This window comes from Rhineura floridana, chromosome 15 (genome assembly GCF_030035675.1).
Source record: "Rhineura floridana isolate rRhiFlo1 chromosome 15, rRhiFlo1.hap2, whole genome shotgun sequence".
NCBI lineage: Eukaryota > Metazoa > Chordata > Lepidosauria > Squamata > Rhineuridae > Rhineura > Rhineura floridana.
Genome location: NC_084494.1, coordinates 17067893 through 17084018, shown reverse-complemented (window position 1 = coordinate 17084018; position 16126 = coordinate 17067893). Strand labels below are relative to the sequence as shown.

At 45.3% G+C, this 16126-nt stretch overlaps 1 protein-coding gene across 1 annotated transcript; it reads right to left on the bottom strand.

Moving 5' to 3' along the window:
• Positions 1-1372: 1372 nt before the first annotated feature.
• On the bottom strand, positions 1373-15734 carry TMEM222 (transmembrane protein 222). The gene is made up of 6 exons (XM_061597283.1): positions 15504-15734; positions 11713-11797; positions 10497-10528; positions 8704-8800; positions 7152-7282; positions 1373-4731 (listed from the first exon to the last, which is right to left on the bottom strand). The coding sequence occupies exons 1-6, from the start codon at positions 15653-15655 to the stop codon at positions 4644-4646; spliced, it is 585 nt and encodes a 194-aa protein (XP_061453267.1). The 5' UTR covers positions 15656-15734; the 3' UTR covers positions 1373-4643.
• Positions 15735-16126: the final 392 nt, after the last annotated feature.

Genomic DNA, 16126 nt, shown 5'->3' with positions numbered 1-16126 from the left:
AAGAGGGATTGCTACAAGACAATGACTGACAAAAAAAAGTTCCCGGGGTTGGAATGGTTATATGATTCCAACTAGATATTAAATCAGAGTATGGTTTTTCAGGGGCAGGCTAGGCTAAGGGATTTCTCTTTTCACTTTTTTTCAGCACTGCAAATCCCAATCCCAGTATCTTTTTGCCTTTCAACATCATGCCAGCAAATCACATCCCAGCAAATGGCCACAGGACACATTGTCAAAGGCGTTTCTGATGTTTTGTGCCAGCCCTCCTCCACCTGGTTCCCCCTCCAGATGTTTTACACTACAACTCTCATCAGGCCCAGGCAGCACAGGGAAGGCCATTTCACACATTTAAAAATGTATTTTTGTAAACAGCCTTAAGAGGGCAATGTGCCTTGTAAGGCAGGTTAGAAATTTAAAAAGTCAGATGATACTGTACCATTGGTTGGAATTGTGGGCCCCTCCATCCTTTTATTGTCTATTTCTTAAACATACTTTTTACTGTCCATTCATGATGATTTGTGCTCATGATGGTATCAGGGCAGTCATACACAATCCCGCTTTCAATACTGATTGTGCCTGCAGATATTTTGGGGCACACATTCCGGGTTTCCAATCAATGCATGCACTGTAGCTTCCTGCAGAAATCCTGAACTTTTTTATATCACAAATATTCTGGTTTATTTTTTTGTGCCACTTCTGTTGTGCTATAGTGTAAATGTGCCCCTTTAGACAGGCAATAATGCAATAACCTTAGGGAAGCAATGCAGAGCAACTACTAAAACAGAATGATGGGTGGATGGGTCCAGTATAAATTCACCACCAATGCACTATTATTGCATCAGTGATGTGTTGGTGAATGCACTCACAAAAAAACCCCACTAGTGTGGAGGGGCCCTGAATGGATGTGAACTTAATCAGCGCTTGGGTGGGAGACCCACTAGGAATGCCCATATAAGCTGCTCTGAACTTTCAAAAACCAGAGTGAGTCAGAAACATGGGGTTGTATTCAACCAAGTCCTACTCAGAATAAACCCACTGAAATTAATGAACCTATGAGTCATACCTAATAACTTCAATGAGTCTGCTGAGTAGGACTAGCACCGAAAACCACCCGCGTTTACAATAAACCCTACTTTCCCCTCAAAAAATGTTATCGAAATAAAGACTGTGTTTGTGCTAATTCGCCTTCTTTGTGCAATAAATAAATGAATGAATAAAACTACATTCCAGTTTTTCTGTGATGAGTTGTGGGCGCTTGATCCCAGCCACGCTGCCTTCAAGCCCTCACTCCTTCTGAACACAAACCCTTCCTGACAGCTGGAGGGAGGGAAAAAGACAGCCTGAACAATGAAGCCACTGCTGCCAGGAGACATACACAGAAATGCATTTATTTTTCACCATCATCAGGTCAGGATTATGAAATCACAGCAGCAAAGTTCAGTATGTACAAAGGAATTCAGCCCCCCCCCCCCCCGCAGAACCAACTCGCAAGGCAGAGGCCCATCAGGCTAATCATCAGTAAGCCGGGGGGGGGGGGTTACATCAATGAAGATTCCACAGCAGAAAAGGAAAATGAAGACGCCAGAATGCAACTAAAAAACCTTGAATGTCTCAAAACGGGAGGTACCAAATAAACGACGAAACCTTTGAGAACTTGGCATCTTACCCAGATTCCTACACTGAAGACATCTCCATGCCGATGTGAATGTGGAATCCGTGCAGACACAGATGACCTCTGAGCACAGACTTCTCACACTGTGCCTGCAGCCAGTCAATGTCTGGAAAGAGACTGCAGGCAACGGCTGGTATGCAAGCAGATCCAAGAAACCCCCTGTGTTTCACCCTACAATGGAAACATTGGTATTCAATGCCAGCCCTACTCAAAGTAGACCCACTGAAGGTAATGGACATGGCCAACTCAGGTTCATCCATTTTAATAGGTCTACTCTGAGTAGGATTTAGCTGAATACTACTCACAGGTTTCCGAAACCCCTACACAGAAGTGCTTCCCCGTGGAAGAGTGTGCTAATTCACAAGCCAGCCTAAAGAGGCGGCCATTCAGCTGCAACACAGCATTTCAAAATGGGCAGTTACTAGGCAGGTGTCGAAAGAGGGGGTTGGTAGGGACATGGCTTGAATACAGCCGGCCTTGCAGCAAAGATGTCACAAATGCAATTCCTCCACTATGCACCCAGCTAAGCCCACATTCTTCTGTGGCTCTGACAACTCACTTTCAGAAGCTTTTTCAGCAGCTTGATAAACATAGGCAGGGCTGGAAGCTGGGTGCACAGTGAAGCAGCTTTGACTGTACAGGCAGACGCAGGTGATCAGCGGCCACTTAAAAACGTACTCTAGAAGACCTGGAACGTGCATGTTTGGGGTGGGGAGAGCGAGCGAGCAGTTGCTTCCCAACCACACAACTGTGCCCACCATTAATGGTATATTTATTTTGGTTTTCAACAATGTTGTATGTCGCTTGGAGACCTTCAGGTAACAAGGGACTAATAAATCTAATAAATAATAATGATAATAAAGAACACAGAAATCTAACACGAGAATGCAAAAGGGAGGCGGGGACGGACGGACGAGAAAGAAGAGACCAGAGAGTCTGGCATCTTAGCTCCTCCTGCAACTAGTGCCACCTTTTAACTTGGGGCAAAGAGCGTATACATGCATGATGTCAGCAAAACACTTTAACTGACTCAAAAGAAGAGTCAGGACTGCTGCTACTGAAGGAGGGTAAGTTGGCTTTGAGCACCAGGTGTGGGAATTGCCTAGGCTTCCTGGAGCTCTTATTTGGCAAGATTTTTTTTTATTTTTTATTTTTTTTGGGGGGGGGGAGGATATGAAAGGGGAAAAAAGAGCAGGAAGGGGGAGACTCTCTCTATTCAGTAGATTTGGTCTATTATTTCCATAAGAAGTAGAATCCCTGCTGGGGGATAAGCAAAGCGGCCCAGGGAGAGCCTGATGGAACGCCACACACATACACTTTGATGTGAGACCTTTGATCTCTAATCAGCCTAGAGCTTATTGATCAAGCTTTCTACAGCTGCCCTCCATTCATGATGGAAATGGCTGAATGCAGCAGCAAAGACACCAAGAGAACCTGCTCAGACATAGGCGTTTTAAGGTACAGACAACGCTGCTTCTTAGCACAGCGCAAAGCACTTGGCACTCCAGAGGGTGCGCTAAAGATGACTGCAAAGGGCGGAGATTAGCAAGGGCAAGGGGGGGATGTAGTAGAGAGCAGTGCAATCTAAAAGGAGCCTTTTCTGTCCCCTTCAGTTAAAAAAAAGGAAGGAGGCACAAAGACTGTGCATTTCACTACAGTACAGGCAAGGCCAGAGGCCAAAAATGAAGTCCATTTAGAAGTGGATGGCACACAATTCTCTACTGCAGCCTTTGCCAACCTGGTGCCCTCCTGAAATTTTCGGCTGCAATTCCCGTGCAGTGCTGGCTGAGGCTGATGGGAATTGCAGTCTAAAGCTTCAGGAGGGCAACAGGTTAGCAAAGGCTGCCCTCCAGCTTCCCTAGAAAGCGGTATGGGAGAATGTGCATCTGGAATGAAATATTCTCTTCTCTTTAGAACAGACTTCATGTCAGTAGGGCTTTAAGTTTCAGTGGGGAAGATCAGGCATTTCCCTGGGGTGGGTTATGCTTCTAGTGTCTTCTAAGGCACATTGTTCTGAATAATGACATTATAAATCAAACAGTTTAACCATCAGGTGGGTACATCTCTCTCTCAGCCACACACACAGAAAAACTTTGGGAACTGTAGTTCTACAAAAGGGACTAGGATGTCTTAACAAAACTTTCAACAAAAGCTTAGCTGAGGACAGCTCAAGGTCAATCTTGGCAATGACTGTGGCTGGTGGGAGCTGGGGGGGGGACTGGCTGCTTTTAGAACAACGGCATTTCTGAGGAGCACCAAATTAAAAACAAAACAAAACATGCACTTTCTGTGCAAAGAACAAGAGGATGCAACAGTATGACCGCCAGACTGCCGTATAAAGTCCTATCTGTCAAAGCAGAAACTGAAGCCAACTCCATCCTGGGCACAGCATCCCCAGCTTGCCTGTGCAATCAGGTTGTTCTTCCATTTTGAGGTCACCAATCACTCCGGTACTCAGTCGTAGAGAAAATGCTGCAACAGGGAATGCTGAAAATCCCATTTACCGGTGCAAGCAGATGTAAAACGAAAAACTAAAAACCCTCTGTCCCTTCTCCCAATGCACAGTGACCATGGACAGTCACTTCTCATAAAGTGCCATCAAGAATCTCTTGTTGAGAGGCTGAGGAACCTTACAACCAGCCCCGGCACCTACTGCAAGGCACGTGAAGCCCTCCCTTCATGTCCAAGTAGTGCATTCCTATGCAGGGACTTTCAACACAAGGGACCCTTGGCAAGAAGCAAGATGCAGTGGTTCCCCGCCCCACACACCCCACTTCCCTGGATATTTGAAGGACAGAATGATGGGGGAGAAAAGGAAATCCACCAGGATAAAGGGAGAGTTGTCATTACAAAGCACATCTTCTTTTCTGTGGGTTTCCAGGCCACACTGCTCCGTGTCTTGCTGCAGCCGGAAAGGCAAGAGTTTTCAGCGCTTGACTTCAAAAGGGAATGGGGACGCTGGTGTCATCCATCATCGCAAGTGAAGAGTCAGGCTGACTACCAGGATAATCCCCAAAAAGAGGATGAAAGGAAGCCAGGTCTTCACAAAGCCCCCTATGCTGCAAGGGAGAGGTGGGGGAAGAGAGAGTTAGAGAACAAAAGGGGTCCAAGCACGTGGCACACAGGAGATGGGAACTACACTGGAGGGCTGTTGGGAAACTGGAAGCAGGAGGGAGGAGGAGCTGTACCAGTCATTTGGTTTACTACAGCTCAGCCAGTAACTTGGGTCACAACCACACTGTACATTTAAAGCACATGCTTCCCCTGAAGAATCCTGGGAACACCACCTTGTCGAAGGTGTTGGAACTGTAGATCTATGAGGGGCCAACTAAAGTTCCCAGAATTCTTTAGGAAGAGCCATGACTGTTAAAGTGCTATAAGTGTGCTTTAATGTACGGTGTGGTGAATGTGACCCAAGTCTAGCCATCAGCAACTGAAACAAACTACATGACTGTTTCCTTATTTATTCCTGCCTCCACTTTCCTTTCCTTGGTGTTTCCCCATGTGACATTTTAGACTGTAAGCTCCTCGGGCCAGGGACCCGTCCTCTGGTATCCTATAACGCACCATGTACACTGAGGGCACCATATAAGATCTTCCTCTTTCAACAAGCTTTTTAAGTAGAGACCTTATGCCACTCTGTGTCAGAATTGCTTTTTAATGTTTAAAACCTTTTTTAAAAAAATAGATAAGCTTTTTAAAAATGTTTTAAAGATTTTTTGTTTTAATATGTTTCTAATGGTTGTTTTATTTTAATATATTTTAAAGTCTGTTTTTATGATGTGTTAAAGTGTTTTTAGTGCTTTTGTTTGCCACTCTGGGCTCCTACTGGGAGAAAGGGCAGGATATAAAGCTAATAAATAAATAAATAAAATGTAAAAAATAATAGTAACAATTTTCCTGAGCTATTCTAATTCCCACCTTGTCATTAGGCGGTTTAAAGTACAGCACATCCTGGGTGCTCATGCCAACACATTAAAAATATACAACCCTTAAACACAGTTTGATGCAGGGAAGACTAGAATAGGCTAACATGTAGAACCTCAAAGAGTACAGGGAGACAGCTCCTTGCCCCACGAAGCTTACAGTCCAAAATTTAACAAAGGAGGGACAGAGGAAGGGAAGGCAGATGAGAACAGGGAAGCAATATAGCTGTTTCAGCTGCAGTTGGGCAAGGTGGGGAAATTCTGGCCCACAGGCCCAATTAGGCCCAGCACAGGTCCCAATTGGCCCACAAGGCTGTTTTCTCAAACCACACTCATGTGTGATGTCAGATGTGGGACAGGTAAGGATGTGGCTACTGAAGAATGATTGGAAGATTGAATAAGGAAGCCGCACTGGAATTGGCAGCGCTAAGGATTTCCCCCCCTACTGCCCCACCAACCTGTTAAAGTTGGGTCTGCTGGGGGGGATAATTAAGGATTCCCCCCTCCCCCACTGTAGGGCATGACACCTAGAAGGTTGAGTTAAAGGTAACCCAAAATATGTGTTTGAAGGTACTGAATGAAGTAACAGAGGTGACATCACACAGGTGATCTGAGCTGCAGTTCCAGGCAGAAGCAGCAGCAAGGAAGGACGGACAGTGGCCTTTCAGGGAGCAGGAGACTTTTGGATGGTAGTAGTGTTACAGTGGGAAAGATAACAGGAAGGGATATATCACGATGAAAGAGCAGAGAGGGGTGAGGCCATGGAGAGCTTTAAAGTGCTTGTGCTGGATCTGGGAGTAGATAAGAATAGCAAAGTTTCATGCCCTCCCTCTGGAGTCACAGGGAGACTGAAAAAACAGTGGGGAGCATGGTCACCAAAAGGTAAGTGGGGGAGAATTTTATATCCCTCTTTGGAAGACAAAAGGGGGGGGAGAGACTATTGCCAGCCTGTGTACAAGGTGGCAAAAGGTTTTTTTTTGTCTTATTTCAGCTCAGCCCTACTTAATCTGCACCACCCTGTATTTTCACTAGAAGTTGTAATTTGCTGTTTTTTTTTAATAATGTTATTTAATCTTGTAAGCCGCCTTGAGGGTCTTTTGGCCATAAGGCAGGGTATAAATAAATAATAATAAAAATAATTTATACACATCAAGAAACACGTGTTTTTTTCCAGCATAAGCAAGTTCATTGTTTAAACAGCCCTGAGTCGTACTTTAGACAAGAGGGAATACTTGGCGAAAAGACGTTAACTGGCTGTGTTTTTTCAACTGCACAGGTGAAGTTCCCAGCAGGTTGTGCCCACTGCTGTCATGAGGTTAGCCACTCATCACAAGGGCCTGCAGCTGACCCCAGGGCCAAACCTGACATCAAGAAGAGTTCTATTTGCAAACACCATCAGATTCTCAGAGCTGAACAGTTTTCAGATCCAGACACACACAGATCCAATCAAATACCACTGCATACTGGGGAAGCTCTGTGGAGAACCAAGCCCTTGAGCAAAGTCCACCCCCACCCAATATACAATAGCATTTACAGTCAAGTTGTCCACTCACCTCACATACTTTCCATATAGAAGGGAGAGGAAGCAAAGTTTGACCATATTCCAGGAAGTGCTGTTGTCGTATCGCATGAGGTTTAAGGCCAGGGCTACGTGAGAGTGGCAGTTGTCACAGCAGAGGTTGTGCTGAGATGGAGAAACATGCAGCATTGAGGACTATCTGGAACTTGAATCCTACGGTTTTCTACAGACTTATCCAACTTGATGCTATAGAGTACCCATCTTAAGGCTGATTTACCCACTTATCAATATGAAATCACATGTTCATGTGAAAGTTCATGTGATAGATGCACAGCACAATTTTGCTTCCTTTTTCTTTTCTTTCCCTTTTAAGAGGTGCACTTAACTCCTTTGAGTGTGCAAATACATTACTAATGTAGGTTCTCTTCCTCCTTTACCAGCTCTGACTCTGTCAATCAGTGTAAGGCTGGAGAGAGGAAATAACCAGAGACCAGAAAACGAGAGGTAACTTCTGGGACTGCTTCATTTCATAACACAAGGAAAGCTCACAGGCCTGAATGATTCCATACTCGGGGAAAGCCTGTAGTGCAACAAATCTTGCCCAACTTTCTGCCCATCCTCACACCACATTCTAGGAGGTAGCTCTTCATCAAAAATATCTCAAGACTATATTTCATGCATGACTATCTTTTAATATTTACGGTAGAAACACACTTACTCTTCTGCTGGTGCCAGTGCATCTCCACCTCTCTCTTCTGAAAATGGAGGCACACGACGCTAGTCAAACCCTGCCCCTTTTTACTGTAAACCCCGGCGGAAGCATCTTGAGTACATTTTTTTAAAAAAATTCAGCTTCAAAGAGATTTTGCAACTGATCGGCAGATCAAGCCATTTCCCCCTCTAGGTGTGGCTAATGGCTCTGGTGACTAGTGTGTTTACAGTCTTATATTCTAGCAAAAAAAATCTGCTTTGTTACTGTCGTTCTGTCTGAAAGTCGATTATTTTTTGTTTGGATTTGTAACTCCAAACGCTTAATAAAAATATAGCTTTCAAAATATGCTGGAACAAACATACAGCCACCCCCACCTGTGTCCCTAATTGGTATAGTCTTATACAACCTATGGCAGAGCTCCTCTGCCTTGTTCATCAGATTAAACATTTAGCATCACTTCCATCTCCATGACAAGATGATCTTCATCCTGCAAAACATCTGCCTTCACACCGCTGTAAAAATACAGGAGCTCTGCCAGGAGGAAAAATGTTGGTATCCCTAAAGCATTTTATTGGTTTTCCTTTTAAAAGGATTGTCATGCAAGGCAAGGCCGCTGAACCTGTGGCCTTCTAGGTGGTGTTGGACTACAACTCCCATCATCCCTGACCACTGGCCATGGCTGACGGGAATTAAAGCGTCCAACAACATTTGGGAAGGCCACAGGTTACCCATCCTGATTTCACAATTAGAAGGGCTCATCTCAAACAACTTGTTGTTCAGTATTTGGCAGGCAAGTTCCTCAGGAAAATAACTTTGTCCTCCCCACCACCTATTTTGCATGTGAGCACTCATTTGAGTGTTGAAGTCACCTCACCATACGGTGCTTGTACTCCTCAGAGGCATCGTGCACTGCAGTATCCCAAGCGTTAGGGCCACAGGCATACACTTTGCTGGGATCCAGCTTCCAGTATCTGGGAAGGGTAGAAAGAAAAGGTTTTAAAAAACAGAGAGCCAAAGATGTCAGTTGGTATGTTGGTTTTTGACCATCTCCTTTTCTTCCCATCATCCTCCCAAACTGAATACAATTCTTTCCACTAAACTCCTTTTTGCTATTAGGAATGTTTAAATGGTATCTTGACAAACGCAGATTCAGAAGCTCTGAGAGCAGGGCTATGTGTGCATGCGCCAGCCATCACTTGTGTTTATGTAATGAAAGAGCAGAAATTATTCCGCATCCTCGGAACAAAATTTATACACCACTTGATGATGAGAAACTTCTAAATGGTTTACAAAAACATTAAAATTATCAATAAAAACCATTGAAAACAAGTAATTAACACTTAAAAAAACAATTAAAATGAGTAGACTAAAAAGTGAAATTAAAACACATTAGCATCCGTGTGTCTGGATAGGGTTGCCTGAACAAAACCATTTTAAGCAGCCACTGAAAAGAGTACAGTGAAGATACCTGCCTGATGTCAGCAGGCAGGAAGTCCCAAAGCATAGGTGCTGCCACACTAAAAGAATGATTTCTTAAAATCACAGAACAAGTATCATATGACACCCGTAACAGTGCTAGTTCTGCAGATAAAGCAGTTGAGTAGGCACCTATGGGGTAAGGCTGTCCCGCAAGTAAACTGGTCCCAAGCTGTTAAGGGCTTTATATACCAATAGTAACACCTTGAACTTGGCCTGGTAACAAATCAGCAACCAGTGCTGACCTCTGAGAAATGGTGTTATATGCTGAAAGGGTCTCACTCCTGTCAGCAACCTTGCTACAGCATTCTGCACTAACTGCAGTTTCCGGGTCAAGTGCAAGGGAAACCCCACATAAAGAACAGCCATGAGATGTCACCTCTCCTACTTCCTCCAAATTACTGGCAGCTCCCTATGATGCACGTGTTGCACAAAGCCTAAGAATCTTTGCAGTTGGAGAATTCAAATTTGAGACCAGAAGCCCATCCGGGGAAGACAGTCTGGCACGCTCATCAGCAATGGCAGCTCTCACTATTTCAAGTCTTCCATCTATGCAGATTTTCTCTAAAGAAAACCCAAGTGTTGAACGGCACAAAAGCTATTCCCAAATGACCCCAAGACAGGGCCAGCAATCAAGTGATGGAGAAGAACATTCGAGCAGCAACAATGCAAGGGAAATGAACAAAAAGAGATGTATGGAGTTTTGAAGGGGGCGCAGTAAATTTTCCTCCATACGGATTACAGATCTGGAATCTCCCAAAAGCAGCAGGACTGGGTTCATTCGGAAAATTTTGTTAGCTTTTTGTCTTAGTCTGTGGGCAGCGATAAATTATATTTAGTTCATTCTCAAAGCAGCAGAAGTAATGGGCTGTAGCCAGTGGTAGTCCTACTCAGAGTAAACCCATTAAATTAATGGACTTGACTAGCTGAGGTCCATTAATTTTAATGGGCCGACTCTCAGGAGAACGTAGCTGGATCTAACCCATTATTATTACACTGAAACCTCAGATGGCTGCAAGTTTGCTGCTTGTGAAGAGCTTTAACACACCACTCATCATCAAGAAGTTCAAGCCCCAGCAGAATATTTACTCTGCCCTGCTAGCTAAAACACGGTCTTTTCTGTGGATAGAGTTCATTTACAAATAAATGCATCAGAACTTGGGGTGGGGGAGAAAGGGAAACATCACTTACTTTACAGGCTTCCCAAAAGCCATGTTGTCTTCCTAGAGAATGGAAGGGAAAACAAAAAGCACACTTCAGTTAGCAAGCCCCAGAAAATAGACAGAGTTATACCACTAAGCACATCATCCTGGATTCCGAGAGGTGAGAACAAGGGTTGTCAACGTGGTGCTTCTGGGCACAGAAATATCCACAGAGGCTTTCTCTGGTGCTCATATGGGCCCCTCCCCCTGCTGAAGTTCGGCTTGAAAAAAGCATTCTGTTGTAGCAACAGAATAGGTTGCAGTGTGTGTTTGGTTGTAGAGTATGTACGCTGCAGTGGGAGTTTCTTCGGTTTGCAACAACGGAAGCTCCATCAGTTCTCTTCAAATGCATCCTAGATGCATATTCCTGCATGTAAGACAAGAAGCAGGCTAATGGGGCTGTGTACACACCATACATTTAGAGCACATGGTTTTCCCCAAAACATCCTGGGGAACTGTAGTTTATACTTCACAGAGATACAAGCCCACTCTTCACAGAGCTACAATCCCCAGCACCCTTAACAAACTACAGTTCCAAGGATTCTTTGGGGAAAATCATATGCTTTAAATGTATTGTGCACATATAGCCTGGGACTGATTGAAAAAAATGGAAATGGACTGCCTTCAAGTCGATCCCGACTTATGGCTACCCTATGCATAGGGTTTTCATGGTAAGCAGTATTCGGGGGGGGGGTTATCATTGTCTCCCTCTGAGGTTAGTCCTCCTCAGCTGGCTAGGGCCTACTCAGCTTGCCACAGCTGCACAAGCCAGCCCCTGCCTTGTCCGCAACTGCCAGCTGGGGGGGCAATTGTGCTCCTTGGGACTATGCAGCTTGCCCACGTCTGCACAGGTGGCAGGGCACATAACCCCTGAGCCACTCCCTGTGGAGGTGATCTTTAGCTGGCCCTTGACACCCAGGGGACCCGAGTGGTGATTTGAACTCACAGACTCTGGACTCCCAGCCAGGCTCTCCTCCCCACTGGGCTATACCAGACTGATTAGCCAAGGTAAATAAGGGAATGTCTCTGCCAAAGTCTGAGACGCTATTCACACTGGGAAGGGGGAGATCTGAAGAGCCTTTTTGCATCTTGGCTTGGCAGGGCAAGTCCACTGGAAGAGCTAAAGTTGTTAGCCCTTCAGCTCTTCACAGCCCCTGTGAAAATTGTAGTTGCCAGCAAGGTCACAGGAAAAAGCTTCTACTTACTGAGACGTAGTAAGGCCCTGCAAAGTCCCGGATGACTCCAGCTGAGGTACAAATGCCCATGTGGCCGATGATGGGGAAGAGCCATCTACCAATAGAAGAAAAGTATCAGGGCCCCTAAGTTTTTCTCCTTAAAAACAAGTTGCTAGAAACCTGCTAAAGTGGCTGTCTAAGGCTATGGCCAGACTGGATTGATGGTGAGTGACAATTAAGGAGAGGTCACTGTCTATAACAGGCAGGAGGGACTAATGTAAGCACAAATCAGAGGCAGCCAGGACACTCACAGAGGGAGCTTAGGTGTTTCTCCTCTTTGCCACTCACTATGCTCTAACTGGTCATAGATTGTACTCTCCCATTAAACAGGCTATACTCAGACTTCTAAACTACTACTCTCCTGGCCACAAGTAGCCAAGTAGGAATCACCTCCAGGCAACCGATGGAAGAAAATGTTTGTAAACCGGCATTTCCAGATGACCTGTTTATTGATCATTCTTCCTGATTTGTTTGCAGGGAGGTTAAACAACACTGGCTGTTTATTGACGATTCATCCTGATTTGTTTGTGGAAAGGTTAGATGATATCCCATCAAAGCAAGTGTTACCCTACACTTTCAAGTGCATTTTCTTGTCACTTTCCCTATTGCAAAACTCTGATTTGAGAAAGTGGGTTTGTTGTGCAAAATCTCCCAGTCAGCTGAAACTGCACAACTTGCCATTTGCCGGTATGTGATTGAATCCCACTGGGAAACAGCAAGTCTGATGCAGAGGGCTAAAAGAATAAAACCAGAGGTTTGTTTCCATTCTCCCCTCCACTATTGCCTGACAGGAACATAATTCTATAGAGGCAGGTAGACTGGTAACATCTGTGGGTTCCTTCAAAAGACTGTTTGGCTGGGCTACGAGAAAGGATTAGAGGTATATGCAACTGACAGTGTTTAAGAACATGACTTTCAAGTTTCAAGTTCAAAAAATTGTGCTGTATCCATGTGAAGAATCTCTGAGAGACCAATCTCCTGATCTACGACTGTTAGAGTCAGTGCCCTGGGCTCAGCCCAGAAGGTCATGCAAAGCACCCACCACATTCATTGGTACTTTTTCTTGTAGCACCTTCCCCCCATATGCGAGAATTGCATTTCAACAGGGAGAGGTCTTATTGTCTGCTATCTACTTGCTCCTCGTAAGTCTCCGCTTTCTCTTCTGGAGAGATTTTGGGAAGGGGGTCACTTTTAAAACTGTTGTTAGCATGAGTTGCTAGTGTTGCCATTTCCAAGCTTCAGGCCCATCACCTTGCCTCTGCAGGACGAATTCTGGGGCAGAGGGAGAGGATGCATCTTGGTTCTAGTGTGTATGCTGGTAGGGAACACAGACATTCCAGCACTGCTTATGTCCTATCCTATCAATTTGCCCTTTACCAAGTCAGATCATTGGTCCATCTAGCTCAGTCTACACTAAGTCTACGCTGTCTGAATCACTGTTCATATATCAAGGGTGGGTGAATCTGTAGCCCTCCAGATGCTGCAGAACTGTAACTCCATCATCCCTGACCGTTGGCAATATTGGCAGTGGCTGATGGGAGCTGGAGTCCAACAAATCTGGAATGCCATGGGTTCCCCAGTCCTGGTCTTTAGGGTTTCAGATAGAAGTCTTTCCTAGTCCTATCTGAAAACACCAGGGATTGATCCAAGGATATTCTATAACATCTGTTCTACCACTGAAATACAAGATGATTCCACATGACTTATTTGTTCAGCATTCATCCTGATTGTTTGCAGGGAGATCAGTCAATTCTGGCTGTTTACTGACCATTCAGTCTGATTTGTCTGTGGAGAGGTTAGATGATGTTGTACCACAGCAAAAGTTAACCCACACTTTTCAGTGCATTTACTTGTCACCTTACAGCAAAAAGTCCAGTCCAGGGAAGTGGATTTGTTGTGCAAGACCTTCCAAGCAATTATAACTGCACAACCTGTATTTGCCAGTATGCGACTGAATCCCTCCTGAATATAGTGACTGTCTGGATATGCCCACGATCCTTAAAGCTATCAAGCAAGTTCCCCAGGAAGCAGACTAAGGCTGCAATCCTAACCTCAGTTACCTGGCTGTAAGCCTCACTGTATTCACTGGGACTATTTCTGAACAGACATGGTTACAAATGAAATCTTAGACTTCCCATCATGGCCCACATGCTGATCTACAGAACGCTGCCAATACCAGCTGAAAAAATTGACACCCTTTCCAACAGATATATGAGCGTTAGGGTCAGGGAGCCTCAGAGGTTTGCCCTTGTCCTGTAGATGACTGCCTGAAGCCAAGCAAGAGGTGTAAAGGTATAGAATAGGTGTAGGGAACCTTTGGCCCTCCAGATGTTACTGAACTACATCTCCCATCATCCCTGCCAATTGGCCACACTTGCTGGGGCTGCTGGGAGTTGTAGTTCTGCAACATTTCCTACCCTATAACAATCAATAGACATTTTCTTCTTTTGTCCTTCAGGCTTTCAAAATAATTTTGCAGTTATCTTATGTACATATTTGCAGTATTGGGCAAATATAATTTCTATATACCCAAGGTGTTTTTATGTTTTTAAATCCCAAGCTCTAGGCACCAAATCCTGCCACCTTAAGGCCAAAACAGACACAACATGGGAGAAAGTGGAGCTGGAAGGATCCTCATCAATGCAGAAAACCCACTATTAGTGATCCATGGAATCCCCCAACTTTTCCCCCCTCAATACACTTTAGTTTAAAGTCGCTGTGTGGAGCTCCAATTTTGAGGGCAGGTATTTCACTCTTTTCCTTACCCATTTTCCCATTTTAAATTGACACACACACTGCTATTTGCTCCAAAGAAAGAAAAATGCAAACACAATACAGAATTGTGCCACATTCCTGTGTGGAAAACTTTCCAAGGCCTACACACCTGCCGTGGGTGGAGCCAAATGCAAAAAGTGAGTGCAGCAACAAATGCGACATCTTACAGATGTTGACACACATACACACACATCTCACCACCGCAGCAACTATATCAGCTTTGTAGACAAAAGTGTATTTAATTCACAACATATTCCAAACGCCAGTTTTGGTAAATTATTTCACAAGGCAGGAAGGTGAGCATTTCACAAAAATGGCTTACTTATCTACTCGATGGAGCAGTTTTCTGTCAAATATTGGGTCTTATATATGATCCAGCCGCCTATTACCTATTTTTAAAGCATTATTTTGCCCTTTAGGGGATAAAAAATAGTGGGGACAATGCAAAGGGGGGTATTTTTTGTCTACACTGCTAATATTGTTGCTGGTGTTTCCCTCCATTCATCCGCCCCTACTTCTTCCGCCCTACTTCTTCCTCCCCAATCCCTGCTGTTATTTCAATAGTAGTTTATCTCTGGTTGTTTTACATGCACCGCATTTTACCTTCCTGTATTGTTCCTTACTGTTTTATCTTGTGAGGTAGGCTAGACAGAGCGTATCCGCTGCGAGCGCGTGCTTAGTCGCCCCTGCCCCCCACCCGGCATTTCATCCTCCTAACACCCCTGTGTGAAGTAAGCTAGGCTGAGTGCAAGTATATATAACCATCACCCTATGAACTTCCCGGCTAAGGGAAAATTTGAACTCAGGTCTGCTTGGTCGTTGAAGTCCAACACTCTTCTCCGTGAGTTATACTCTCCTAACCCGGGGTGGGGTGGGTGCGGAGCGGGCAGTTTCCGTGTGAAAGCCACACGCGCTCCTGACGAAACGCGACCTCCGACGCCAGCAACGGCCACTACAACGGCGGAGAGGAAGGGGGCGGCACTCACGTGAGCACGGGAATAGGCGTCCACACGACGCAGTAAGGGAAACGGCAGCGCTCGGGATCCAGCCCCGCTGCCCCGGCGCCACCGCCGACCCCCACGCTAACGCCGCCGTGGAACTGCTTCATCTGCCCCACCGCGACCTCCTTTTCCTCCATCACCAGGAGGAGGGGGAGGTGCCGGGACGACGTCACTTCCTGGATGCGGGCGCCCCGCTTCCGGGATGAGTGGAGGGGGAGGCGAGCAAGGGAAGGGGAGAGGCGGAACTGGCTGGGTCGCACCTGCCGACGCGCGAGCGACTGGGGGCTCGACTGGTGATCTTTGGGCGGGCAGTCAGTCACATTCTCCCTGTCTCGCGGCCTAGCCTACCTCACAGGGTTGCAGTGAGTAGGGTAGCCAGACAAAAAAAGGGAAGAGGGCTCCTGCCTTTAGAAGATAAAATCAATATTTTTTGCAGAGTTTTAGTTTATCTTGATAAACGCCACTATAACAACAACTAAGCAACGTAAAATAAAAGAAAAAATGGAGGTGGGCGAGAGGTATGGATTCGTGGAAATCACGGGGCTGGCATAACCAAAATACCTTTACACTCAGCTGAGCATAGAGTTTGGTATAGGTTTGTCATATAG

What these genes read in the sequence shown, in the direction of transcription:
- TMEM222 (XM_061597283.1), bottom strand. Translation starts at nt 15,655, where the DNA reads ATGGAGGAAAAGGAGGTCGCGGTGGGGCAGATGAAGCAGTTCCACGGC. An exon ending in ACGCCTATTCCCGTGCTCAC is followed by an intron (nt 11,798 to 15,503) that starts GTGAGTGCCGCC and finishes TTCTATTGGTAG; the next exon opens with ATGGCTCTTCCCCATCATCG. An exon ending in CAGGGCCTTACTACGTCTCA is followed by an intron (nt 10,529 to 11,712) that starts GTAAGTAGAAGC and finishes TCCATTCTCTAG; the next exon opens with GAAGACAACATGGCTTTTGG.